This window comes from Centrocercus urophasianus, unplaced genomic scaffold, assembly GCF_019232065.1.
Source record: "Centrocercus urophasianus isolate 14NV4802_14NV808 unplaced genomic scaffold, USGS_Curo_1.0 seq_10, whole genome shotgun sequence".
NCBI classification, from domain to species: Eukaryota; Metazoa; Chordata; class Aves; order Galliformes; family Phasianidae; genus Centrocercus; species Centrocercus urophasianus.
The window spans coordinates 37,063,714-37,090,969 of NW_024884142.1; the positions used below are offsets into that span (position 1 = coordinate 37,063,714).

Here is a 27,256-nt window from a genome sequence, read left to right on the forward strand (position 1 = left end):
ACAACTTGTTCCTCAAGTAGAAATCATTTCCATACCAACAGCCAAAAGCATCTTTGTCTTGGCCCTACTGTAACACTACTGAATAAACTCTCATTTCACCAAATTCTATTACTTATCTTGTGACACATGACTGAAAGGACAAGACAAATTACCTAACCCAATCTCTAACTCTTGTGATTATCTGCTGTTTTCCTAACAGTCAGTCCCCTTCAATCACAGCACTGCATTATTATTTTTTTTTAAATAAACACTACAACAACTGTACTTTTTCCATAAGAGAACACTCACTTTAAAAAACTGAAGCTCTCTCTCACCATGAAAAGAAAGAATGAGCAAGTCCACTAATGTCCGAGCAAGCTTTGTTCACAGCTTGTTTAAAGAGGGTAGAATATTAATCAGATAATAACGCTTACCACAACAACTGGAAGAATAACCATAAATGCTAGCCCGTACACAAGCAAAACCTTGGGAAAAAAAAGAAGATATGACATTAGGAACTTCAATTTCTTAATACCACTCTTGTTTATCTCATAATAAGATCAAGCAGCATTACCACAAACCTACTACAAGTTAAAATAATCTTATCACATAGCAGTTATTTTTGAAGAACAACTTAAAAGTAATACAATCTGCTGGGTAGAGTTTAAATAAGCAGTATTTGTTTAGCTAAGCAACCACTTAAGCCATCCATTTAAGTCATTGGTGGGTTTATTTAATTATTACAGAGTCAGTAAATAAATTGTGATGCAGTGGACAGAGATGATAAATGTACAAGGAGCAAGCAGGCAAGCTGAGTATGTTGCAGGAACAAATGTAATGGAAAGAACAACATATAGACACTAGATTACAGCATCTATAGCAACCAAATGGAACTACAGAAATTCAGCAAGCAGAAATAATTGTGTATGTGTTTTCTCACCACAGCAAACACATGCTTCGCAGCAGGGGTGACCACAGCATCACTTAATTATCACTGCAATTAAATCCTTCAAAGCACATTAATGGTCTACTCTCAAAGGTTAGATTTAAGCTACTCTGTTACTTTTGACTCACGGAACTTGCTTCGGAGACACGTTTGGACCAGAATGTCAGCACTGACATTCTACATGCTTTGACTCAAACATAGAATTAAGCACGGGCACATGCTTTAAGGTGAAAACTTGAAAAGCCATCTTAAAATATCAACCTAAGTAAGCTGACTCACCAAAATTGAATTTTTCTGATCCACAATCCAAGCTGGCAAAGCTATACCAAAGCTTGTAGCTGTAGGATGAAAGAAAAGAAATTCACTCTATAATATTGAGGAAATATATTTAAATCATGTTAAGTCTACTAAAAAAAAAAAATCACTCATGTTTATCATAAAGTAAAATTCTAACAAATTTAACTGAACAAAAACACAAATTAGAAATATACTCAAGTATGCAATGAAATTGTAAGTGCAACATCTGAAATCCCAATGATTTTATCTTAGCATTTCACAATGAGACAAACATGCAAGATTTATTAACATGAAAGGAGAGAAAGATTTTGCAGGTAGAAAGGCTTATAAGCTCAGCCTCATAGAAGTTTCCACAGCTTAAATATAGATCAGTAAACACATAAATTGAAAAAAGAAAAAAATAAACAACAGCAAAACCCCACAACTTTGACGATTTCTAGGACCTACATTAAACCTCCCCCCTCTATTGTATAAAAAATAAATTAAAAAAAAAAATAAATCATCTCCTCACTACCAGCAGTGATCAGTGAGTTACATCACCTTGAATTAGGACAGACTAGGAACTTCTACATGCTTAGAAATTACTGATAGTGTTTCCAATAGGTTCTGACAGCCATTCATTCAGATAACCAGTTATTATGCACAAATCTAACACAATTTTTAAGAAGCCCTTCAGTTGGAAACTACTATTTATCAAAAATCAAACTCAACATCTGCCCAACACACATCTCAAGCTTTAGAGTTCAGTGGAATAACACTGAGTGAATTTACTGCAGTACATTATGGGAAATGCCCTGGCTGATAAATAGAATTTGATGGTACTTCCCTAACTGTAAAAGTCACGCATTTTTAGAAGAACCTACTGAAAATGTAACGTGTCTTTTACTGGTGGTATTGTGGGACACTAAACTTTTGATCTTTAGGATTGTAGCCTCAAATTGTTCTAGGAATAGAACATTTCAACAAAAAAGTTCTTTCTCTTCTGGTTGGAGAATCTCCTTGCCTCCTACCATGCTCACCAACATGAAACACAAGCAAATACCCAGGGGAAACAATTTACATTTAATATTCCTAAAGCATGTATTTTTATTCTCCAGGTTTATTCATCTGCTTTTAAATACTGTGCAAATGATTCTGCACACGAAGTATTTTACTTAAAGAAGTAAGTCATATTGAAGACGTGATAAAGTTGTTGGCCTGTCTCTAACCTTCATTCTGATCCATTTGGACAGGGAATGGAATACTGCTTGTTCTTCTTTTGTGCTAGACACAGAGAGTGGGATGCTCCTCATCTGACTTCAGGCATGTAAGATGTTCTTCACCTCATCCCCGAATATACCTATATACCTGTCTCCCTTCTTTGACTAGACAGAACTAAAAACCAGAGTACATAACCCTGATTCATCTGTTTACATTAGAGCGCAAATGAAAAGATCTCATTAAATGAGAAAGAAAGCTCCACACACAGCAGCGTGGAACAAGGTCACATAAGATAGGAGGAGAATTTCAGGCTTCTTCCAACCCTTCAGATCAAGCAACAATGCAAGATCTAGTAGCAAAGCAGAGAACTCTTATTCCACAGGCTGAGTTAAGGTTTCAGTAGAGCAGAACGCCTACAAATCAACTGTGTGAACTCCTGTCCTATCAAAGAATCACTTCACTTTGCCATTCAAGAATCATAAGTTCCTAAGTTTGTGAAAGCTTCCTCTGAGCAAACCACACAAGGATCTTCTCACCTTCAAAATCTTATCTGCTTTTGGACAAATCTTGTTTTAAAGTCATAGCTTCAGGTCGCTTCAAGTACTCTGACATACAGTCTAACTCAAATTCCTATGCTTTGGCAAAAATAAGTTAATAGCTTCCGGATGGAAAAAATCAATAAAGGCCTTAAGAAAGCTTTACTATAATATTAACAGTGCCATTGTGCTGATGATGACAGCATTTCTGAAGTAAGTTCTTACTTATGTTTGTGTTTAAAAATACAAAATAAAGTTTAAAATGACAAGTTTCTGGAGACTAATGGACTGTTTTCTGCTTATAACTCCTTTTAATGCTGGCAATTCACTATAAGTACTTCATGAAAGTGGTGTATTAATAATGAAAAAAAAACCCTTCTGTTTTTTCTAATAAAAAGTTAAAGAAACATACAGTAAACTCTATCTTGACTTTTCACTCCTCCCACCACACCAGTGCCAGTTTTACATGCAAAGAATTGATTAAACGTATCTTCAAATCTAAGGAAAAATATATTCCATATATGCTAAGATTGAAGTGCCTCTCAAGTGAATAAGCATTACACATCTTAATAAATTCAAAACTTAACAAACAGAAATGACAGCACTTTTGTCATTCATAGTTGTTACCTTGTGGTCCATCTGGATTCCCAAATTCTTCCCAATTTTTTCTTGATTCTTCATCAGTCAAGCTAGTTTCAAGAAGAAACACTAAGTTAATACAGAAGTTAAGAAATTTCTTTAAGTCATTAGCATACGGAAACTTTAAAATGTGGCATTTTACTTTCTTTCAGAGATGGTTTGACAAACTAAAAAACTTTTATTGATTATATAAAATCTGAAAAACAATGCAACTGTTTTCCCTTATGATACACAGGCTTTTTTTTTTTTCTTAGCACTCTGAAATTAAAAGAAATCAGACACAAAAGGGTGCAGCCTCTTACAGCAAAAGAGAATGATCACATTTCACTTTTGTGAGACTGACTGCTCGCTCTCAAGAAAAAGCACCTTCCACTGCCATTTTATGCAAGCAAGTTTCAAAAGACAACGCAAGTTAAAGAAGCTACCTTTTGGAGGCAAGAAGGTAAATATTCAAGATGAGTTGATAATGCAGAAGTTGTTTGCACGGGCTTTTATTCCCTTACTCTAGACTTTCAGCCCCTGATAGCACATTTGTTTGGTTATCTGTTGTTGTATCTTTCCTTTCTGGAAGTATCTAGTTTCGTATCAATGAAGGCAGATCTTACCATTCCTATGCCTATCCTATATTGACATTTCTTTTGCCAACAGATTATCTCAAGAAGAATCCCTGTTACTACATGGAAATAGGAAGTTTCTGCTTTAGGAAACACCACTGCACATTTGCTATACGGAAGACTGTCAGAAAAGAAATCCAGTGAGTCAGAGATCTCCTACTCATTTTTAAGTCTCATCCTTATTAACAACCTTAACTATTGAGCATGTATTCTTTCCAGACAACAGGGCTAAGGAACTCTGGTGTCATTTTCTTTAAGATACGCCTCTGCCACCATTATTGCACATGTATAAAACTGTACTCACCAAGCATTTGATTGCTAGTTTGCAAAATATAAAGGTGAGATTTTTCAGGAGTTCAGACAGCAGTATGATTGTCTTCTATTGAAGAGATTCCATAGTGATGCAGTGGTTTAAAAGCAGAAAGAATAAATTCAAAACTACTCAAAGTGAGCATGGTGTTGGCTTTCCATCTCAGTAAGATCAACCAGATAAACAACTGACTTAAAACTAACTTGCTAGCTTGCTAGGATGATCGTTATAACAAGACAAAACAACAACAACAACAAAACAGCATTATAAGAATCAAACCCAGATTTTTATTATGGATAACTTCATTTTTCTAAAGGGCTTTCTTTTACACTGAATTCTAATATTGCACATCTTCACTTGGATTTGAAAAAAAAAAAAGAAGAAAAAAAAAAAGAAATGCACAAACAGAAGTTTGACCAAGAAAATATTTCAGAGAAAAAGAAGTTCCTAGGATTCAGTTTTTAAGAACTATACAGATAATACGAAACAGTCACTGAGCCAAAACACAGGTCTGCAAGCCAAGTACAAAGGAAAAGGGATGTGACAGAGCTGAAAGAAAACAATCAGAACCAGAATGAAGCACCTCTACTGCTAGATGGGAATAGGATTAGAATGCTGCTTCTTACTGTGGCTTTACTATCAGATGAAATGAACAGTACATTTATTGTCTAAGGGATGCTTTAGAGTGGCCACAACAGGATTTGTTGCTTAAACACTGCAACACTTTTTTTGTTCTTTGTCATCTTTAAGATTCAGCCTGTGTCACAGTGGAAGCACTTTTCCTAGCTGACATGAAAGTTAAATACAAGGAACTAATACCTTACAGTATTGTCACAGCTGCTAAACAAACAAATTATTCTTCCTAGCTTGTACACGTAACAGGCATGCATGGAATCTAGTCACATTTTGACTCATTTTGTTCTGTTTATCATATATCCAAAAACATAACCTCTGGCTGCTTAGGTCACCCATGTTATTACCTTACAGATTTAATCCTTCTAGTGTTTTTACAGGCAGAAAACAAACTTACGCTGCATATGCCTTAGCAATCCTCATGAACATAACTTCATCTCCTCCTTTATCTGGATGGTATTTTAGTGACAATGCACGGTACTGCTTCTTGATTTCTGATATACTTGCTCCCTTAAAAAAGAAAGTTTTATGTTATTAATAAATGCTGTAAACCAAATCCATTATTCTATATCTGTATTCTAAAGCATATCACACGATATTCTTCTGAATCACTCATGTTTAAAGAATTATGTTCTAACATGATATGATCATGAAACTACATATGCATCTAGTAGAAACACTATTACAGTGTTTTTCTAATAACATTTATATAATGATTTTACTTTTAAATCAAGTTAGAAGCCACAGGCTAACAAAAAGATATTCAGATAATTGGATATTGTTTGGGGTTTTTTTTTTTCCTGTGTTACTTGCTCATCCATTTATATTTAAAAAATAAGGCTTTTATATCAGTTTAACAATTCTGATTTTTCCCTGACCATACTGAAGAACACAAAGAATTCTTAATTTGCAGTAATCCTCTATTTAAGCAAAGAGTTCATAAATCAAGTATGAAAGTTCACTTGCAGCTTGCAAGTCTTGTCTATCACAAGAGCAATTCATAGCCCTGCTACTTAAGGCTGCCTGTGACTAGAAATATCCTATCCGCAAATTATTTCAAACTTCTCAAATAAAGGGAACACATTACTTAGAGCTGAGAAAAAGATCAGTCTTTATTCTATCACCGCACGTTACTAGATGCCACCTGCACAATCCCACGTACACTAACTTTCAGATTGGGTTGGGAAGTTCATTAGTCAAGCAAACTCAGACAATTTTAACTCAGGTCAGACAGCTTTAACTCAAGCAGATAAAATTTTTCCACTAAGTTTTTTAAGTTGCACAGAAGCATCACCGACTGAGCTCTTCAACACCTGGTGGTCTAGCAGGCTGAAGCCTTTCATAAGCATACCAGAAGTTACTTTAAAGTGATCACACTGTTTCAACAAATTTAACCTAACCTAACCATAATTTAACCTAACCAGAAATTAACCTACCCTAAGGCTTCATTTGCTACCTTACCTCATGTCTTTTTATACAATATATCTATTTTCCACTGCTATTTTAACAATATGCCTGCCTCATTTGCAGCACAGGATGAATTTAATCTGCTATGAATCAGACTGAGTAAGAACAGTCATTTCAAGACTATACAAAAGTGTCAGACGAGCAGCACAAGCTGGAAAGTGCAAAAATACAAACAGTGGATGTGAGTGCAAAGAAGAAAATTATTGCACACCAGTTTTCAAGTGCTTGCATCTTCAACCCTTTCATCAACTTTTAGGAAACAAAGTTCATTTTATTTGAATTTGTTGACTTATTTTTTGTTTTTTTGTTTGTTTGTTTTTTTTAAGCCACACCAACGTTTTCATTATGTAATAACACTTCGACAACTGTATCAAACATCAGCAGGGCTGGCAATAACTAATGGTTTCACATGGATAGAAGGAGAAGGTGGTGTAAACTTTCACACAGGCTGAATCAAGAAGTTTTTCAGACATTCTCTGATAGCATCAAAACATTGAACACCACCACATTCTGAAATCTTCACTTCTACTAAACAATTCTACTGCAACTGATGCATCTTCATACTCATCCATTCATCTCTTAACATCTCTAGTTTTAATTCAACTTTCCTTTTGCTCTACCTACCACAGAGCATTCCAGTATTGGTTTCTTCATCTGAATAAGATACATGTGTCTTGATTAAGCTAATAAATTTTCTTTAATAAATATCAAGTTAGAATTCAGTACATACACACCTTTTTCCCCCTCAGAGTTGTATAAATTTGCTAAAGAATACAAAAGGAAACCCACTAATGACTTACTCCTTGTCAGCTTTGTTTAACCAAAGTTAACCCAGAAATAGGGACCTGGATTTGATGGGTGGACCACTCAGTGAATAAGAAATTGGTTGAAAGGCCGCAGACAGAGGGTGGTCATCAACGGCTCTATGTCCAGGTGGAGGCCGGTAACGAGCGGCGTCCCCAGGAGTCTGTCTTGGGACCAGTGCTCTTTAACATCTTTATTAATGACATCAAAGACAGATACGAGTGCACCCTCAGCAAGTTTGCTGATAACACCAATCTGAGTGGTGCGGTTGACGTGATGGAAGGAAGGGATGCCATTCAGAGGGACCTCAACTGACTTGAAAGGTGGGCCCGAGTGAACCTGATGAGGTTCAACACAGCAAAGTGCAGAGCTTTGCATTTGGGCTGGAGGAATCCCAGGCATCCGTACTGACTGGAAGGAACGGTCCTTGAGAGCAGCCCTGCAGAGAAGGACCTGGGGGTCTGATGGATGAAAAGCTTAACATGAGCCAGCAGTGTGCCTGCAAATGGTACCCTGGGCTCCATCAGAAGAGGGGTGGCCAGCAGGGACAGGGAGGTGATTGTCCCCCTCTACTCTGCTCTTGTGAGGTCATTTGAATTTTGAAGCTATTAGATGCAAAAGTCATCACAAAATATCTAATGACAGACTTTACAATGAACAACTGGAAGAGGGTAGATTTAGACTAGATATTAGCAAGATATTATTTGCTGTGAGAGTGGCGAGATACTGGAACAAGTTGCCCAGAGAGGCTGTGGATTCCACTTCACTGGAGGTATTCCAGGCCAGGCTGGATGGGGCTTTGAGAAACCTGGTCTAGAGGGAGGTGTCCCTGCCTGTAGCAGGGGGTTGGAACTGGATGGAACTGGATGATCTTAAAGGTCCCTTCCAACCCAAACCATTCTATGATTCTATGAACAACAAATGTCAAAGAACAAAATCATGAGATATGTTCACCAAAGTTACCTTATTAAAAAAAAAAACGAATCAAATTCAACATCTAGACACAAAATACTAGACAAAGCATAGAATTACAGCAATATACACTACTGAAAAATGCTGTTACGTACAGGATCCAAATGTAGAACCTCATAAGGGTTATATTCTTGATACTCTCGGTCCGTTTTGGAAACCTTGTATGCAAGAAACAAAAATAATGCCCATCCAGCAAGGAGGATTATTTTCCTGTTTGGAAGAAAGAATTTTTAACAGGTACAAATCCACTAGGTCTAGTGTAACTCTCGAAATAACATGTAAAGCCATCTGTTATCAGTCTACAAGGCACAATATTAAAATAGCAAGAAATATTACAGAAATTTTAAAGCAGGTATGAGTATTTCTGTGATAACAGCACATTTGGCAAAGACGAGACAATTGATTTAAAAAGAAAAAACAAAACAAAACACAGGCAAGCCACTATCAGCAAAGCCTCTTTCTATTCTTTAGCTGTCTTCAGCAGTATACAATAGCACTTTGTATTTCCAAAGGATGATTTTAATCTCATCCTAGACACAGACAAATGTTATTTTAAAAAAAGGTGGAAAAGATACATAACAGAAGGTAAAACATTGAGAGCAAGAAACTAAGAACTGAAGGATACAAAGACTTCAGCTTTGAACATACCTGTTCCTTACTATTGCGTATTCAAAGACATATGTTTACATATTAAATATTTAAATCAAAATATGTTGCTAGCACCACTAGTTTTTGTGAGGGAGGAACTTTGTTTTAAGAAACAATAAATGCACTGTCTACATATTTATTAGCACTGAGGCTTACAGTTTCATTTAACAGGTATTTTACAAAGGACAAGGCATTCATCATTATTTCAAGCACTACTAGATAATGATTAGGTGTTATTCAAACACAGGAAATTACAAACATCTGATATAAAACAACCACAGTACAATTAATTCCAGACATATTTTTGTAAAAGTAAGATACAGGAATTGCTTTAGCGGAAAGTCATGCAAATGAAACACACTTACTTTACTGTAGGAATTATGTTTTGTTGTGGTTTTAAAAGCCGCAAGCGATACCACAAGCACCTTCCATAGACATTTCTTATATTCTTTAATCGAATTTGCTCTGTGGAAAATAACAAAAAGGATTCTGATTAATCAATCTGGCAAACACAGAATCATAGGAAGGATCCACAAAGATCACTGAGTTCAGCTTTTGGCTCTACACAGAGCAACCTAAGTGTTAAATCACCCATTGACAAGCGTTGTCCAAACGCTTAACACTGACAGGTTTGGGACCATGAGCACTTCTCATGTGCTCACTTCATCCTTCAGAAGGCAGTGGAAGGTCATTTTAAGGACTAACAAAAAAATCCAGTAACACTGGAAGAAATAATGCTTTTGACCCACATAAATGATTCTCTACCTTCAATAACCACAAGAAGTTACTCCAGATTATGCTCCACGACCTAGAAGGAATCCATTATATTTTTCAATTGCCATGTTTTTCAGTTGCTATCTCTTCTGAATCCAGTTTTTGCTTCTCTAATATGCACCTGCAATTTCTTCTGCTATTTTATAGTCAACTCCAATGAGTCTCCCGTTTCAGTATACCATCTACTGTATACGAAAAGAAGAGCAGAACTGTTTTTATGCAACCAAAGAAAAAGGCTAGATGAACAGCTAATTCCTCAGTTCAAATTATGATGCATTTCCCAATTTCTTTGCAACGCTTGTTTTTTTATAAGCTGCTTTCATTTAGGCTTTTCCTACTGGGGCTATGGAGGAAGGAGAAGTTAATACTTATTTGTAAATCATGTAGTTCAGTACAAGCACATGCATTAAAAACAAGCCAGCTCACAACATTCCCTTCCATCTCCTTTCAGGACAGGACAGGATTAGGAAGAAACTGTCACCATCACCATGACAAAACACGGAAGCTATTTCCATTAACATAATTTAATTGTATTTCTGCATTCATCAAGACCGGGTTGTACTTGGTCAAAGAACTCTTTCACACCATAAAAATAAAAATAAATTGGTGAAAAGCTTGTACAGAATTACTGTAAGCACTGAAATTTCATATTTAAAAGTGACTTTAATCTTGTTTAAGTAATTTACCCATCACAGAAAGCAAAGTATCTGGGGCCAGAAAAACATGATCCAGATCAGATGTGAGCACAGGATTGTAGCTTAAACTTTGGCAGAAAGTGGAAATGCAGACAATACCTGATCAGCCACAAGAGGCACAGAGTAACACCTAACTACAAATGGATCAATTTATTCTGAACTACTTAATTCTCTAGAGTGTATCTTCCCAGTGACCCAATATGATAACAAACAGCTTGATAAGATTCCTTCTGGAGATTTGTTGTCCTATCATCCCCAAAGATGGAGAGATGGAGAAAGAGAAAAAAATAATTCAATCCTGACTGAATTGTCTGATCCAACTCACAGAGCTCCCAAACAAGCTTCCAGGCTTGTCTCACTTGTGTAAGCTACACATGCTTCAGGATTCCATTATTCTCCTGAGTTGCAAGGAGAATGTTCCCATATTTATGGGAACAAAAAATGATCCCATATTTAAAATAGGCCCTAAAATGAAACTTACTAAACAAAAAAGATACGGTCAATAATTGGTTGAGTAACTGCCCAATCTGTTTCATGTTGCTGTTGTGTAAGGAAGACACTGCAAGGAAAAATTAAGATGGCAATGAACACAGGGTTAAAATGCAACACTGACTTTTGAAAAGTAGATACCAAGCTAGTTTGGCAATTTCTCTTTCTTTCTTTTTTTTTTTTTTTTAATTTCTTTTAAGATAAGAATTGTGGGACATCTCCTCCAGTGGTTCAGAACTGGATTCACCACAGCTAGATGGGAGCATACAGTTACCTAAAATTAAACTAGATTTTTAATGCAAAGCTGAGGGACGTGACCAGCGCATAGAGCTGGCGTATCAAAAAGCTGATGGTATGAGACTACAGAGACAATTAAATAATGTTGACCAAAGAACTCTGCTACAAAAGAGGTAGGAAAATGGTCTACAGATTTCAAATGGTTACTGGGAAACAACGTGATGCTTTTACTGAAGTCACCTATATCACCTCCCTAATAGAAGACAAGCGTTCATTTTACAAATCTTTTATTTCAAATATTGTCTATAATCCTCTGCAGTGCTGAAGCAGGACGAAGCCAACCGTTCAATGCAAACCCACTGTCTGAGATCAGCTAACCGACCCAATCCACAACACATCCCTGCAGGCATTTCTGCAGCACAACTGAGGGACACTGCTGCTTGGTAACTGTCTTAGCTGACCACATTGCTTGGAGAAATACATAGAATTAATGTGAAAATGGATTGCCATTGCATTTGGAGAAATAGAAAGTGATGAAGAGAACTTGGAGAGGGCCTAGAGGTAAGAAAGCTCACTTCACTTAATCCTGTAAAATTAAACCTAACAGGATATGACTCCTTCTAACGTTTTTGCTAAGATGCTTTCAACAAGATGCTCTGCCTTGTCTTGAAAAATCTGTGCTGTACTGCAACACAGTGCCCCAGATCTCACATCTGCCTGCTGTCCAGCCCTGACAAGTGCCAGATGATCCTCTCCTCTTTTCTTTGTCTCCGTTCTCCCTGCAAGAACAGTCAATATCATTCACCTTACTGAGCCAAAAAGCTTCCAAAATACCCACAGGGGAAGACACCACAGAGGGGTAAAAAAAGAAAATAAATACACATACAGTAATTATGTGAGGTAAATTAAAGTTGGCACTAGGTCAAATAAAAACTGACCACAGGATAAATGAGGCTAGAAACCGAAGGTGTTTTGTAGTGACCAGAGAACTGAGGTTTTGGAACAGCCTTCTAGTAACGGCCACAGGAATAATATTTTGTGAACAATTTGAAAACAGCATCAAGGAAAATGAGGCAATTGGTAAGAGCAAAAATTAAGCCCTTTCAAAGGATAAACATGATGCCCTAAGGCAGTTACAGAGACCCTGGCAATGATGTCTTGGAAAAGCAATGCTGCACAGGGTGACTCCTTCAGATTAATACAAAATTAAGACACGATGCTAAGCAGCCACTGCATCTTACACAAGCATGTGAACAACTCTGGATCAAATCTAATTACAATTGATTAAACCCTATCAGAGCAAAAATACATCCTTAACTTCTTTCCAATCTTAGAATTGCAACGGTCTCATTTGATTAACAACACACAAGGCTACAGGGCATTAAAGAGATGAATGATTGTTTATAGTTATCTGTCTGGAACATAAAGAGAGAATCAAATCTTTCCCAAGCCGAAGCAAGTCTAGACCATGCAAATTATTTTCTGCTATCCCTAGGCACTCCTTCTGATAAAATTAATCAGTAACACACATTAACTTATGGAATTCAAAAGTGGACAACTGCTTGCGATAAGGAAAGAAGAGGAAAGACAGCAGGTGCCCCAGTTTAGGCAAAAGCTATTGGTGAAACATCATCCTGAGTAGCAAATATGTTATATTACTGTTTTATCTAGGAAAAAAACAGAATTCCTATTTATTCATAGACAACCTGTATGATTGCACCAAAGAAAATACTTATCCAGTTAGGAAGAAATATGTTGCAGAAGAAAAAAACTTCTAGCTAGAGCCTGAATACCAGACAATTACTTTCTTAGCAAAAACAGTATCTTCCTCTAACGAGCAAGGCGCTGTGGATAAATCAAGTTTTTGGGGTTTGGTTGTTTTTTGTTTGGTTGGTTTTTTTTTGCTTTGCCTTCCTCTTCCAAGAACCTCTCTTTCACTCAAGTGGAATTGCCATAACAGAGAACTGGCATGCTGCCGCAGCAATATCCTGCAGACCCCAAGCATGCAGGAATAAGTATATTTTACAACAAGGCTTTACCCTGAGCAGCATGCAATAAGAATTGTACTCCATTTCAGTTTTAGCTCTGGAATCCTTGCTGTCAGGGAAAAAAATCCAGAGTTGGTCAAAAAGATCTGCTTCCTCTTGCTCCAGAACGTGACACTCCACCAAAGCATAAGAGCACTTCACACACTGTGCTTTGACATGGGATTACTGGAAGACAAGTGTGGGGGGGAACTGCTTTTTCTTTGGTCAAAAGAAACTTCTCATTTGATGAGTAAACTCATTAACAATAGAGCATCTCTCCTAAAATAGTATTAGAGAGCCTTCAAAAGCAAAGGCATAATGCATCTGTGAGTTTCTGAAATAATCTCACTAACGATAATCTGTGTATCAAGGTATTGCTAAAGCAACCCTTTTAGACAAGCATAAAGAATGCCAGTTCATTTCTGCAAGTGATCCAGGGAAGGATCCCACAACTCCCCTATTTCCTTCCAAATAGTTTCAGATGCATCTAAAGTTCCTGAGACTCATGTGCAATTTTTCATCAGTACAATTTCTCCTTTCACTGGCTTCTCAGAAGTGCCTATTACAGTATCTTACTGTGTACAGACATCCAGATAAACCTGCATCTTGATACACTCCTTAGGTCTTCAAGAAATTAAAGAGTTCCTGGGACAAAAAGCAATCCGAGAGCCACCTCTTTCACATACTCAGAAACAACTAATCACATCCTCTAACAATATTAATTGGTATTTTAATCAACTGGCTCAACACTGTCTAAAATCTTTAAATTAACAAAAAACAGAATCAGCACTGTTAGGCTATTGGTAACTACATTAAAGTAAAAAAAGTACAGTTTATTTGTACATTAATCTGGTTAGTATACCTTTGGAGAAAGACTTTTTCTTCCTTAAAGATAGATGTCCATTTGGCTACTACGTATCTTAACAGGACTATGATTAGAGATCATTGATCAATAGACTCAAGATACAGCCAACTGTATTTGAAATCAAACAGGCATGCAATGCCTGAACAACAAGCTCAAAGCCATTATTAAAATAGAGAAAGAGAAAAAGAAGACTGCTTGATCTTTGGTCTTTATTTCTCTTATTTGATGACTAAAGCTTTCCTTTTTTATATTCCAGACAACAATAAAGACATCAGTAGAGTGTTCTTTACTAAAGAATTAAATCTGTTCTATTTTGTTAGAACTTACGTATTCTTCTTGAATAACCAAGTCTTCAGAGAGAGTGATTTCCGGATAAGTAAAGCAGATGTGTCTAAATTTTCTAGGTGGGTAACCCAGACCACAGAGCTCTTGTGTATCAAAGAAGCCCTGAGCACATAAGGCTCAAAGAGACTTCGAGGTCACCGCTCACAGCAGGGTCAAGAGAAGCAGGTTGCTCAGGATCTTGGCTGTAGGCCTTCCAATATCCTCAAGTACAGAGATCTCTCTGGACAACCTGTTCCAGTGTTTGATCATCTCACAGTGGAAAAACAAAAAACAAAAAACAAAAAACAAAAAACAAAAAAAAAAAAAAAAACCTCTCTCACATCTGTCTCAGTATCTACCTATTCTCCCATCACAGGCAGGGTGAGGAACAAGGGCAAACAACCACAGAGAAGCCAATCACAGGCTAGATTCACAGTTTCCATAGCTCATACACAGCCTGTGGCCTACAACTCAGCCAAGCCTGACTTAGCCATACATTTCTGATGCTCATACCCCTACATCCATACCTTGCTTTCCAGCACACACCTCCCCTCCCACTGCACTATACAACTACGAAGTCTTTGACTTCCCACACAAATATCATCTTCAAAATCCAAGGCTTGTTGTTTTACCACAGTGTGACCAATGCCTCAGTGCTGATGACGGACAGTACAGACATGCTCCTACCGACAGGATACAAAGAATACCAGCTATGTGGTCACTGCTGGGCAGCTAAGGAACACAAGCATTTCTATTGACAAAAAGATTTGAAACATACGTTGGTATAAACTCATGAATCATGTTAAAAGCAGTCCTACAGAAAGGATGTACTACTACTGTGGGCAACGACAACATCACCCAGTAACTTAGTTATGCTGAGACATAAAAAGAAACATCTAGGATTCAAGCTGGCTTTGAGAAAACACCATAAAGTAATAGAATTATATCAGGACTGCAAGAGGTTTGTTACATTATGAATAAGCAGATAACCTAAACTATCCATCACTTTAGAAATATTTGGTCTTACTCCATCCTGATGGTGGAGCAGAAACGGTTGTCGCTACTCTACTATTTGAAGCACTTGAGAAGTTTTATTTACTTGGTTTTGAAAGTTCAGGAGGCTTCATTTCATCCCTCAGAATGCTTGGCAAATTAAGTCTTTTAGACCTAATCTTAAAGGTTCTAAAGGCTCCAACAAGTGACTCAAAAGAAAACATAAGATAGATTTCTCTCATTTTTTTCAACCTCTTGAAGAATGAGGACATAATACATTTTATTGGAGATATTACAGATGTAAGTCTAGAAAAGAGGGATGAGAAGGATGTACACGTGGTAATGTACAGAAAAGTTTTAATCGTCAGAATCTTGTTTTGGCTGCAACAAACAGGTTTGCTTTAAGCAAAAAAATTTAAGTAATAACATTAACAGTTTCATTTCACGTCTAAAGATGTAACAACAAATTATCAGTATTTAAGACAATCAAAAACTAACACAAAATTAACATGCAGAACAAATCAAAAATAAAGGTTTGCCCTCATTCCACCTCAAATAACAGGAGGAATAGAAGTACATTCTAGCCACCTGTGTGTGCTTTATACCTTTAGGCTGGTTAGAAAAGCAAAGGCAGGAAGTCTACAATACAGCTCCGGTGGACATTCGAAAAAACCCAGCAAATAAGGTTGGGTACATACGAAATGTTCTGCAACCAGATGTAGACAATTTATGCAAAGGTGAACACTGCCAAGGTTTCACCAGAAAATAACACCTTACAATAAGGAACGGGGTAACAGACTAGAGCTTTGCAGGCTAGAAAATACCATGATCACTTCAAAGACATTTTTGCAAAATGTATTTTTAGTGTGTCATCTCCTTCTATCCCTAGCACAGAAACTTGCACTTCCAGCAGAATACACACAGAGATACAAGCAACGCATGTAGCATAAGTGTCTCAATAAAGGTTACAGGGTTATGACCCAAGTGCATAGAGCTCCTATGAGGTAAACCTGTCCCATTAAATCAGACTAACAGGACTCAGCATAAACACTGCTCTTGAGAGCTTTTGAGTTTGCTGTTTAAGTGTTATCATTCTCTTCATGGTGCACTAAAAGGCTACCACTTCGTTCAAGAGCTAATCACCAGCCCTTAAGGCAGGCTACGTACACAGGCACATATGCAAAGGCTGAGGTCTTAAGAGTTTTTTCTCCCTCAACACAGAAATTAAACAATATGACAGACAACTAATTTACTTATGTTTTAAACTGGGGACCTCTGAACAAATTTGCTTTGAAACTGCAAAACTAAATCTCAAACAGAAGGTGATGAACACAAGTGTGGGTATGGTGCCTTCCTGACTGATCGGGCCATCTGAGGTATTTGAGAATATTTTAAGGGAATCACAGGACAAGGAAAAACCCTACGCATATTTTAAGGAAAAGCCACTGAAACATACCTGTTAATAACATTTCAATGCTGTAACCCATCTTCCCTGAGAAGTGAAGCAAGATAGCAGCTCCCAATAACCTGAAGTCAGTAACTCCTCTGGAGTAAATAAATAATTTCAGATCTTATCACAGGGTTGACTTCTGGTGTAAAACACCAAGTTTAGGCATGAAGTAAATCTAGTTGGTTTAAAAGCATTTTAAAAAGCAGTTGCATAAACCTAAAAGTTTTTGAATGAACACTAATTTTCCAGTTAAGATATATATATACATAAATGAAAAGCATGTTTCAGGAGGCAAGTCCCACAAAACAGTTGCAAAAGACTTTGAACTGATCACATCAGCAAAGAATTAAATGATTAAATGGATACTCTGATATTAATATCTATTATTGTGAGGACTGTCCACATTTCAAGGCCAGGCTGGATGTGGCTCTGGGCAGCCTGGTCCAGTGGCTGGTGACCCTGTCCACTGCAGGGGGTTTGAAACTAGATGATCTTTGAGGTCCTTTACAACCCAGGCCATTCTATGATTCTATGAGTCCATGATTACTTTGAGTTTATCCATAAAAAGATCATGTCCACGCTCACTTCTCAAGTGTTTATAGCTGAAAAATCTGACCCTAGTTTTTTTCCAAGAGATTTTTTCTGTCTTGTAAATATTCATAGAAGTAATAAAAAAATACCAGAAGTGTTTGAGTAATGTGTTCTTAACTTCTGAAACTCCAAGCAGTTCACAAAAAAAAGAAGATCCTGTTAAAGTCTAAGTAGTAAGCTGTATCTTCCAGAGCATATTTTGCAGCAACTAGATTATGGGATGAAACACAGCCTAAACTTATGTTCATATAGTTTTGCACATATATTTGTTGACCAAAAGACAGTATTTGTTACTAACTACTTTGCTGAATAGCATCATAAGATGATTCAACATCTTAAAAGTTAATGTAGAATATAGATTTTTCTTGGATTTTTTGTTTGCAGTTAGCCTTGTTGGAGCACAGTGCCATATTACAATTACACCTGGTCACTTCCCCATTAGTTTACTGTCCCATTTGTGCTGACAAAACTTTTAATGGGACTACCTGCAGTAGTCTTAGAGATGACATCACCCAATTTATCAGGTTTATAGTGGGGGCCATACCTACAGTTGCACCAGTCAGTGAGAGAAACAATAAGAAAACTGCTAAAAATATCATTCTTCTACATTCTTTTTTACAGAATCACAGAATCGTAGGGGTTGGAAGGGACCTCCAGAGATCATCGAGTCCAACCCCCCTGCCAAAGCAGGTTCCCTACAGCAGGTCGCACAGGTCGGCATCCAGGCAGGTCTTGAACATCTCCAGACAAGGAGACTCCACCACCTTCCTGGGCAGCCTGTTCCAGTGCTCCGTCACCTCACTGTAAAGAAGTTCTTGTGCACATTTGTGCAGAACTTCCTATGCTGCAGTTTCTGGACGTTTCCCCTTGTCCTGTCTCCACTCACCACTGAAAAGAGTCCGGCCTCGCCATTCTGCCCCCCACACCTTAGATATTTATAGACCTGGATCAGGTCCCCTCTCAGTCTTCTTTTCTCAAGGCTGAACAGACCCAGTTCACTCAGCCTTTCCTCATAGCAGAGATGCTCCAGGCCCTTCACCATCTTTGTGGCCCTCCGCTGGACTCTTTCCAAGAGATCCCTGTCTTTTTTGTACTGGGGAGCCCAGAACTGGACGCAGTACTCCAGATGAGGTCTTATCAGGGCAGAGTAGAGGGGGAGGATCACCTCCCTCGACCTGCTGGCCACGCTCTTTTTAATGCACCCCAGTAAGCCATTGGCCCTCTTGGCCACAAGGGCACACTGCTGGCTCATGGCCAACCTGTCGTCCACCAGGACACCCAGGTCCCTCTCCGCAGAGCTCCCCTCCAGCAGCTCATCCCCCAACCTGTACTGGTGCATGCAATTATTCCTCCCCAGATGCAAGACTCTACACTTGCTTTTGTTAAACCTCATCCGGTTTTTTTCTGCCCAGCTCTCCAGCCTGTCCAGGTCTCGCTGAATGGCAGCACAGCCTTCAGGCCTGTCAGCCAATCCTCCCAACTTCGTATCATCAGCAAACTTGCTGAGGGTGGCCACTATCCCCTCATCAAGGTCATTGATGAAGATGTTGAACAAGACCGGACCCAGCACCGAACCCCGAGGAATACCGCTGGTTACAGGCCTCCAACCGGACTCTGCACTGCCAACAACGACCCTCTGCACTCTGCAATTTTAATCACTGATATTGTAATAACACTAAAAAAAAAAAAAAAAACTTAAGAGAGAATACAGCTCAGAAAGGAAAAAGAGAGTTGCTTGGCTGCAATTGATGCATCACTTTGAGTAATACGAGATAAAGCAACATGAGCAAGACTCCAGTACATGTCTTCAGAACTATTTTTCCCATTACAATTAATTGTACAATAGTTCAGGTGAAAAAAAAGCATAAATTAAAAGAACCAAAATTCTTATCCGGGCATGAATATACTTCAGTAAACATCAAAAAACTTGTAATTTACTTCTGCCTCGTTAATGGAAGAGATACAGCAGACAATGGAAAAATGGAGAAGTTGGGTAAGGAGCAACGTTAACGATCGCTGCCCTCCACTAATTCAATTGTGCATTTCACCAACTCAGCATGAAATCTGTGCTAGAGAGAGCTTTTAGGACACTTTCACATTGTATTTATGTGAACAAAATAATATTTTTTACATACATAAAATATCCTGCGAAGGTAAGCATAATCCTACAGGTCCCTACCTAAGCTCTCTTACCTTATTCCTCTTTCAGGTTCCTGTCCCTACTGAAAGAAGGTTTTGCTGCTCATGAAGCCATAACTGAACCATCGTATTTTACTCTTGAATTGGGTAAAATGACACAAATTTGAATTTTCTAGTAGTTCAGCAGGGTCCACATAGTAGCCAGTGTATCCCTGCAGAAAGTAGGGCATTAACAGAGAGGTACATAAAGCAATTTTTACAATACTGTTTCATAAGCTTCCATAACAATGATTTAATTAAGAAAAAAAAAAGAAATATCTTTATTTTCATGTCTGTGTAACAAGAGATGAAATTCTTGTAATAGCTTGCTCTTTGTCTTGCAACAAAGAGCTTTTCAGAATTAAGTGCTCTAGACAGTCTTGAAGCTACTCAGATAATCTGTAACACAGAGTTATTAATTTTATTTTACTGCTACGATGCTCATAATAAGATTACAATACTTCAAAAAGCTTCCCATTAAAGGACATGTCTTTTTTTCCCCAAATAAAAGGGCAGTTGAGATAACTCCGGCCAAAAGCTTTGTGTTGCAATGTATTTTTAGAGATAATTGCTAGGCGCTACTAAAGACATCTTATGATGTTTGCCCTTTCTTCTGATGTTTCTACAAAAAAAAATAATACTGCTTCAAAGCAGTGCTATAATAAAAAATATTTTTAAAATCGTGTTAAATGTTGCCATTAGATTCTGTTCTCCCCCTCAAGAGTCACCTAACAAGATGTATTTCCCTCAACTTGAAATGGCTGAAGTTAACCACAGCGCACTCTATCTGTTGACACTGAAAAGAAAAAAGAAAAAAAATCAATTTGTATCTAATAACAGTCCTTAAACGCATAACTGAATTTCACTGCTCTGCTTCCACTTCCTGACACTATGCCCACAGCGTATATTAACAGGAAATTACATACACGCACACATGGGCAAAAATTACTTATATTCACAGATAACAAGTTTTCACACCCATGCCCATCCATCACATAAGCACTGGTAGTGAGCACGATATCCTGCATTTTACCAGCATGCTGTACTACCAAACACTAAAAACGCTGTGAAATACTTCTGAGGTTAATGAGATTCCAACAAACTGTGAGGCAAGGATGGAGGTCACAGTCAACACACTTCAACCAATTTTATCTTTCAGGTAGATGAGAAACAGCACAAAATTCTGCCCTGGAGTGGAAGCAGCAGCATCTTGTACTTCTGAGAATTCCCTTCTCCCACAGCTGTCGTTAGGTACAAGAGCTCATTACTCCATTACAAATTCGATAGAAGAAATGCTGTCTGCATCCTCTACATTGGCTTGAGTCACTCCCAAGTTGCAGACTCACTTTATGTCCTCAAAGGGCCAAAAAACTTCAGAGACTCAGCTCCTCTACTTCCATCTTTAAGTAGCAGATCAATACAGACTTCTGAAGAGAGCCTTGAGATCTACGGAGTTCACAAAAAATAGTCACAGAGAAACCTACACTACTACACTACTATGGGGATATCCAGTCTAGTGGGAATGCATGCAGAGAGGTACGGCTCCTAACACTGGAAGCTGACATAGAAGGACATTACTTGAGGTTTTGAGCATGCACACCAAGTGCTATAGATATAAGTATATGTATATCTATATATATATCATAGATAGATATATGCAGAGGAACAGGATGCCCAAGGAGGTTGGATGCCCCATCCCTGGAGGCATTCAAGACCAGGCTGGATGTGACTCTGGGAGCCTGGTCTGGTTACTGGTGACCCTGCACATAGCAGGGGGTTGAAACTGGATGATCATTGTGGTCCTTTTCAACCCAGGCCATTCTATGATTTTATGATTCCATATATCCATTTGCGCACATTGTCCAGCCTCAATGCAAAAAGGCTAGACTAGAGGAGCATTTCTCAAATTGCCTATGCTACTTCCTAGAGACATGGCATTTCTAAACAACAACAAGGAAAAGCGTCCTATAACCTGATTTTGTGAGCATTTATTTGTACTAGCCAAGTGTTTCTCTAGAAAAGTAGCTGCACCTCAGGCACCAAACATTTGAGAAGGGAGGGAGCAGGGGAAGCAGATGAGTGCAAATACAGCACACGGCTCTTCAGAGGGACAGAATCAAAAAAGCCACGCACATTATACAGTTCTTTTTTTATCACAATTAAACTGCTTTTCTCCGTTTTGTGTCAGTATTTTTGTTCCTAGATGAGAAAAATGTAGCAGCTTGTCCTTCCCCTTCCCTCCATTCCTACAATAGGTCTTTCTGTTCTTTCACTGCAGAAAGAAGACCTACATTCCAAGCAGAACATCTCCTGCATTCTCTTTCTATCATGGGAGAGACAGAGAGAAGAGCTGCATTAACACTAATCTCAGTACTCATGCAGCTGTTATTCTTCAGGGGTATTGAACGGTTTTCAACAGCTCATTCTGGTCAAGTGTATGTAAAAGGCTTAGGACAGAGACCTTTATTTTTTAAAGCAGCTTTTTAACATATCACAAATAACCAGTGCCCTAAAACAAGGTGGTTTATTTAATACCTGCCTAACTCAACTCAAAAACTGGACTGAGCGACAAAGCGCCACAGATATGCAGACTTCACTACAAGACACACCACAACTGACAGCTATCTGTTTCAGTACAGTTTTATAACTGCACGTCTCTATTCTGCAGCTCAGGTGTACATCAAAAGTGCACAGAGTTCAGCAAGCACATCGGTATTGTGCAACAGCTGACGTGTTACTCAGCTAGATTCATTCACCTCTTCCTCTCCATTTCCTTTCTGGATGCTGATCTTTATTCTGAGCAGCCAGCAATGGATAAGCACCTGACTAAGAACCTACTCATTACTGGACTTGCTTCAAATCGCTTACATTATAAGTTTGTGTGGATTATTTTTTTTTTCCCTGTAATTTTCAAGATCAGACTTTTTGGGGAAAAAAAAAAAGGCTAAAAATTAGTTAGCTCCACTCGCTTTCTTTCAGTACAGCACAACATTTAGCTGTCCTATTTGGCACAGCGAGGGGGCGAAACACAAAACTACTTCTGTTAGAATCCATTACCTTGAAGCAGTTATGAAACTACAGCCCAAAACACAAGGCTGAACAATTAACCTTTTACAATAGCCTTACTGGCCTGACAACGAACACTGAGGAGGCAAAGTCTCTGGGACAAATCTGTTTAACAAGGTCAATTACCTGCTTGTTTGGTTTATCAAAGCTGAGGTAACAAAATGATAGGATAGCTCTTTCTGTGACTACTAAAGGACAGCAAGTCCCCTCCTCCAAATACAAATACCAATCCCTACTGCAGGCTGCAGCAACATTCATATGGACTCTCGATGCCCTGAAAAATAAGCTCAGAAACACAGGAAACCAAAGCAGATCAAGTTTTACTCAGTATTTGAGAGAGGCAAGAAGTTGAGTCACGGTCTTCAAGACGAGAGTGTTGAAACAGTCTTTCAAAAATTTATTCTAAAAAGAATAAAGATCAAAATCTTAACAGCTTGCCAAAAAGTTATCCTATTATAAACTTGGCATTAGGTAACACAGTTGGAGATCTCTCAAGGTAATAAAGCAATACAGATATACTCCTACTTCCCAAACTATACCGGGGCAAAAACAAACACTGTCTTTCTTTCCCTTTCATTTACTCTACAGGCATTTACTACAAAACCACAGCATGGAAATAACAGCGAGATGTTAGCAAATATTAGCTACACCCAGGTTTGTAGTGCTATCATGAGAAGGCAGCTGGGAATCACATACCAGTAATTCAAGGCAGAGCATCTTTAAGATAAAAGAGGGCACTGAAGGTTCAACCTCCAGACTATAAGCATTTCTCTCTTCTTCCAGAGTACCTCTAGCCCGCTCACAAATCAAATCCCCATCAGTGGCTGAAGTACATCTTACAATTTATTTTTTGCCCCCTCAAAAAGCTACAGCATATGTTTAAGGTGCCTTACTTCACATTGCAGAAGGGTCTTGAAGTGAGGCCAGCTATGCATTTTGCTTCAAAAGTTCACTCTGATCCCATCTCCTCACTCCTGGACAGGCTGAACTGGGGCTGAAACAGCCACATCCAACAGCACCTAACCTACTGCCCAGCACCATAAAAGCATTAAAGGTATCTCCATGCTAGGTCCTCTAGCACGGCTATGGTAAAATACAGTTCCAGAACAAAAAACATTAGCTAGTCCTACACAGAGAGAACAGAGGTACTATTCAGTCTGACCCTGTGCTGTGCCTTCCCGGTTGGCAAAACTGCTCTAAAATAGTACCAGAACCAACAAAGGATGAGAGGGAATGGCCTTAAGTTGCTCCAGGGGAGGTTTAGGTTGGATATTAGGAAAAAAATTTCCTCTCAGTGGTAAGGCATTGGCACAGGATGCGTAGGGAGGTGGTGGAGTCACCCTGGAGGTGTTCAAGACACGTGTAGGTGTGGCACTGAGGGACGTGGTTAGTGGGCATGGTGGGGGTGGAATGGTGGTTGAACTACGTGATCTTAGAGGTCTTTTCCAACCTTAATGGTTCTATGGTTCTGTTCTATGAACACCACACATCAAAAGCTAACACAATGAGAAGATCTCTGTTCTGAAGACCAAAGGCTTCCCCTTAGCTTCCTATTTACGTGTGCTTTGATTTCGTGGTCTTTAAACTCATGAATTATTCTTGAAATAAGAAGCCATGGCTAAGAAGTATTTAACATCATCATAGGTTTAATTTATTCCTTATATGTTGTTCAAATTGTAGAATGAGTATAGCTTAATACAAAGCTGTGTGAAGACACTTGAACAACTAGACAAACCTGATGAAGCAAGAAAGGGCTTTGGGAGCTCTACGTGTGATCTTATGCAACACCTCCACTTTCCAAAGACAAAGAGCTACACATAACAGAAAACAGCAATGACACCTGCCAGGCATTTTTTTTTTTTTTTTAATGTAGGCATCCAATTCAACCGTACACTGAAAATTGGACTACATACTCAAATTTTAAAATCCATCAAGACAATTATGAGGCAGAAATCACACTTTTTTATTTCCAATCATTGTAATGCCTGGTGACTTTCACTTAGTTTGACTCATTTCTGTACCATACCAACACCATAATAAAATTTACATTGTTTTAAAAAGTACAGCTTGATTCAGCTTTTTAAGAATCCACTACTAATTGCAGAGCGATATGCAATAGGCTCTCCACATACACATACACACACAAGACAAGGCTAGCTAGAGGGGAAGAGATGAGCAATGTTTAGTGGGAAGACCTACTTAGAAATTGAGAACAATCCATACACTCATATAGTAAAACTTACATTGCCACTTTCTAGCATTCTGTAAGAATAATCTCATATTTGAAGATCAAACATAATGCTTGGGAAGTGTGCCCAAGGCTGACAAGATTTCTATGGATCCTGGTGCTGCTATCAGACCCCGGCACAGCAAAGCTGACAGCAGTGTCACTGCTGCACAGCATCTCAACCAAGTCAAATCAGCTGCTAAAAACTATGGAGCAAGTAGACCACCATATCAAAGCAAGTCTCCTTTTCTCTTTCACTACCTCTTCCCACCTTTCACCAGAACAATGATGGAATAAAAAAAAAAATAAATAAAAAAAATAAAATAAAAAAAAGTTGCATTTGGAGGAACAGTTACAGTTACTTTCTCTCTCTGATCCCCTCCTCCTGAAAAAGCAACCAAAGGATGACAAAGTATCACACAGATACAGTCAGGACTCTTCCTGCCTAACAGAAAGCACTAACTCCTGAGCTGCACAACAGGTCGCAGAGAAAGGCAGGATCAGCCCTCCATTGGCCAGGGCCCTGGCAGAAGCCCCAGCAACGACGATTGGTAAACAGCTGTGATTTAGCACCAAAATGCCATTTGTTCTCTTGGCTCCTTTTCTACATGCTCCTACATGTAAGCTTCACGCGCAGAAGAAATACTCCACAATGACACCTGAGTTAAAGCACCCCACGGACGCCATTGCAAATGGCACACAGAACTAGGAAACAGCCATGAGATACTGAAACATGAAAGAACCCAGAGCTGCAGGGAGCTAAAGGGACTTCTCTCAGACAGTGACCTGCAAGCACCCTTAACACTCGTTGCTCCCAACAGCGGCAAGCCAGCACAGGGCAGCTCAGTCGCAAAGGGCATTTAACTGCCTTTAAACAGGGACAATTTCTACAGCTTTTTTTTTTTTGTCGGATCTACTTATTTATTTATTTATTTTCCATTTCAGAACCGCGGTTGGTGCCACGGTGCTTCTCCTCGACGAAAAATAAAGACAAAGAGGGAAACGACCGCGAAAGGGAAATTTTCAAATACCCAGAGAAACTTTCTAAAGCAGTTCGTGCCACAAAGCGGCATCCCAGAGGGCAGAGCAGACAGCAGCCCTCACAGCGACTTACGACAGGGAAACAATAGACCTGCGCGCGGGGAGAAGCGCGCTGCCGGCGGAGCAGCCCCTTGCCCCGGCCGTGACCTCGGGCACCCCGCTGTCGAACCCGGAGCTCTTCCCTCGGGCCCAGCCCCGCCGCCCCGCCAGCCCCGCGGCACGCAGCCGGCGCCGCCCGCCCCGTACGCAATGGCCGCTCCGCAGCGCGGCACCGCGCAGCCCCGCGCCGGCCGTCCCCCTCCCCGCCGCCCCTCCAGCTCCGGGGCCCGCTCCGCCGCCGGGCTCACCGGCGTGCTGATCCCGGGGCCACAGGTAGTAGGTGGCGGGGATGACGATGAGCCCCACGAAGCTGGTGAGGAAGTAGAAGAACGTATTGCCGCTGTCGTCGTACTGGAACTGCTGCCCCGCCATGGCCGCCCGACCGCCGCCCCCGCCGCCCGGCGGCCCCCGCTCTCGCCCTGCCGGCTCGCGCGGGGCCGAGGCAGGCGCCGCGCGATCCCGCGAGAACGGCCGCGCCCCCGCCCCTCGCCGCGCGTGAGACGTGTCACTTTGCAGCCACCATAGCCGCTCTGGCGTCACGAGCCGCGCGCAGCCGCATCCGCCACGAGTCCCGCCCCGCACCTTCGGCGTGGGGCGACCGCACAGCTGCCGGCCGGGCTCCTCCCGCCCGCGAGGTGGCGCTCGACCCGCGCTCCCCGCGTCGTGGTCCCGCGGAATGCGGAGTGCGCGGAGACGCGAGGTGCTTAATGGTGGGAGGAAAGGAGCGCGTCTCACCAGTGCCCCAGTGTTTCGATACGTGTCAGCTCGGCTCACTGGGAAAACGCCGGTCTTGTCCAACAACGTCGATGACCCAGAATAAGGGATAGAATTCATCCTCAGGAGTTTGATGATGGCTGCTGGGAGGGTTGGCTGACAAACCAGAAGGCTGTGCTGCCATTTAGTCAGGTCTAGGCAGGTTGGAAAGATCGGCAGAGAAGAACCTAATGAGGTTTAGCAAGGGACAGTGTGGAATCCTACACTTGGGGAGGAATAATCACGTGCATAATATCATCGTCAGCATCAGCATCATCACAAGTTAGGGCTGACCTGCAGGAGAGGAGCTCTGCAGAGAAGGACCTGTGGGTCCTGATAGATGACAGGTTGGCCATCAGCCAGCTGTCTGCTCCGGTGGCCAAGAAGGCCAATGGGATCCTG

At 39.8% G+C, this 27,256-nt stretch overlaps 1 protein-coding gene across 1 annotated transcript in view; it reads right to left on the reverse strand.

Annotated features, from left to right (window-relative positions):
• The window catches only part of SEC63 (SEC63 homolog, protein translocation regulator), a 54,670-nt gene extending 28,168 nt beyond the window's left edge, over nt 1–26,502 (reverse strand). The window contains exons 1-7 of the mRNA XM_042811432.1: nt 26,350–26,502; nt 9,411–9,510; nt 8,493–8,607; nt 5,552–5,664; nt 3,586–3,647; nt 1,205–1,263; nt 414–464 (exon numbers count right to left, since the gene is read on the reverse strand). Coding sequence (XP_042667366.1) covers nt 414–464; nt 1,205–1,263; nt 3,586–3,647; nt 5,552–5,664; nt 8,493–8,607; nt 9,411–9,510; nt 26,350–26,473 — 624 coding nt within the window. The 5' untranslated portion in view covers nt 26,474–26,502. The remainder of the gene's footprint in view (nt 1–413; nt 465–1,204; nt 1,264–3,585; nt 3,648–5,551; nt 5,665–8,492; nt 8,608–9,410; nt 9,511–26,349) is intronic.
• Between the last annotated feature and the right edge of the window lie 754 nt (nt 26,503–27,256).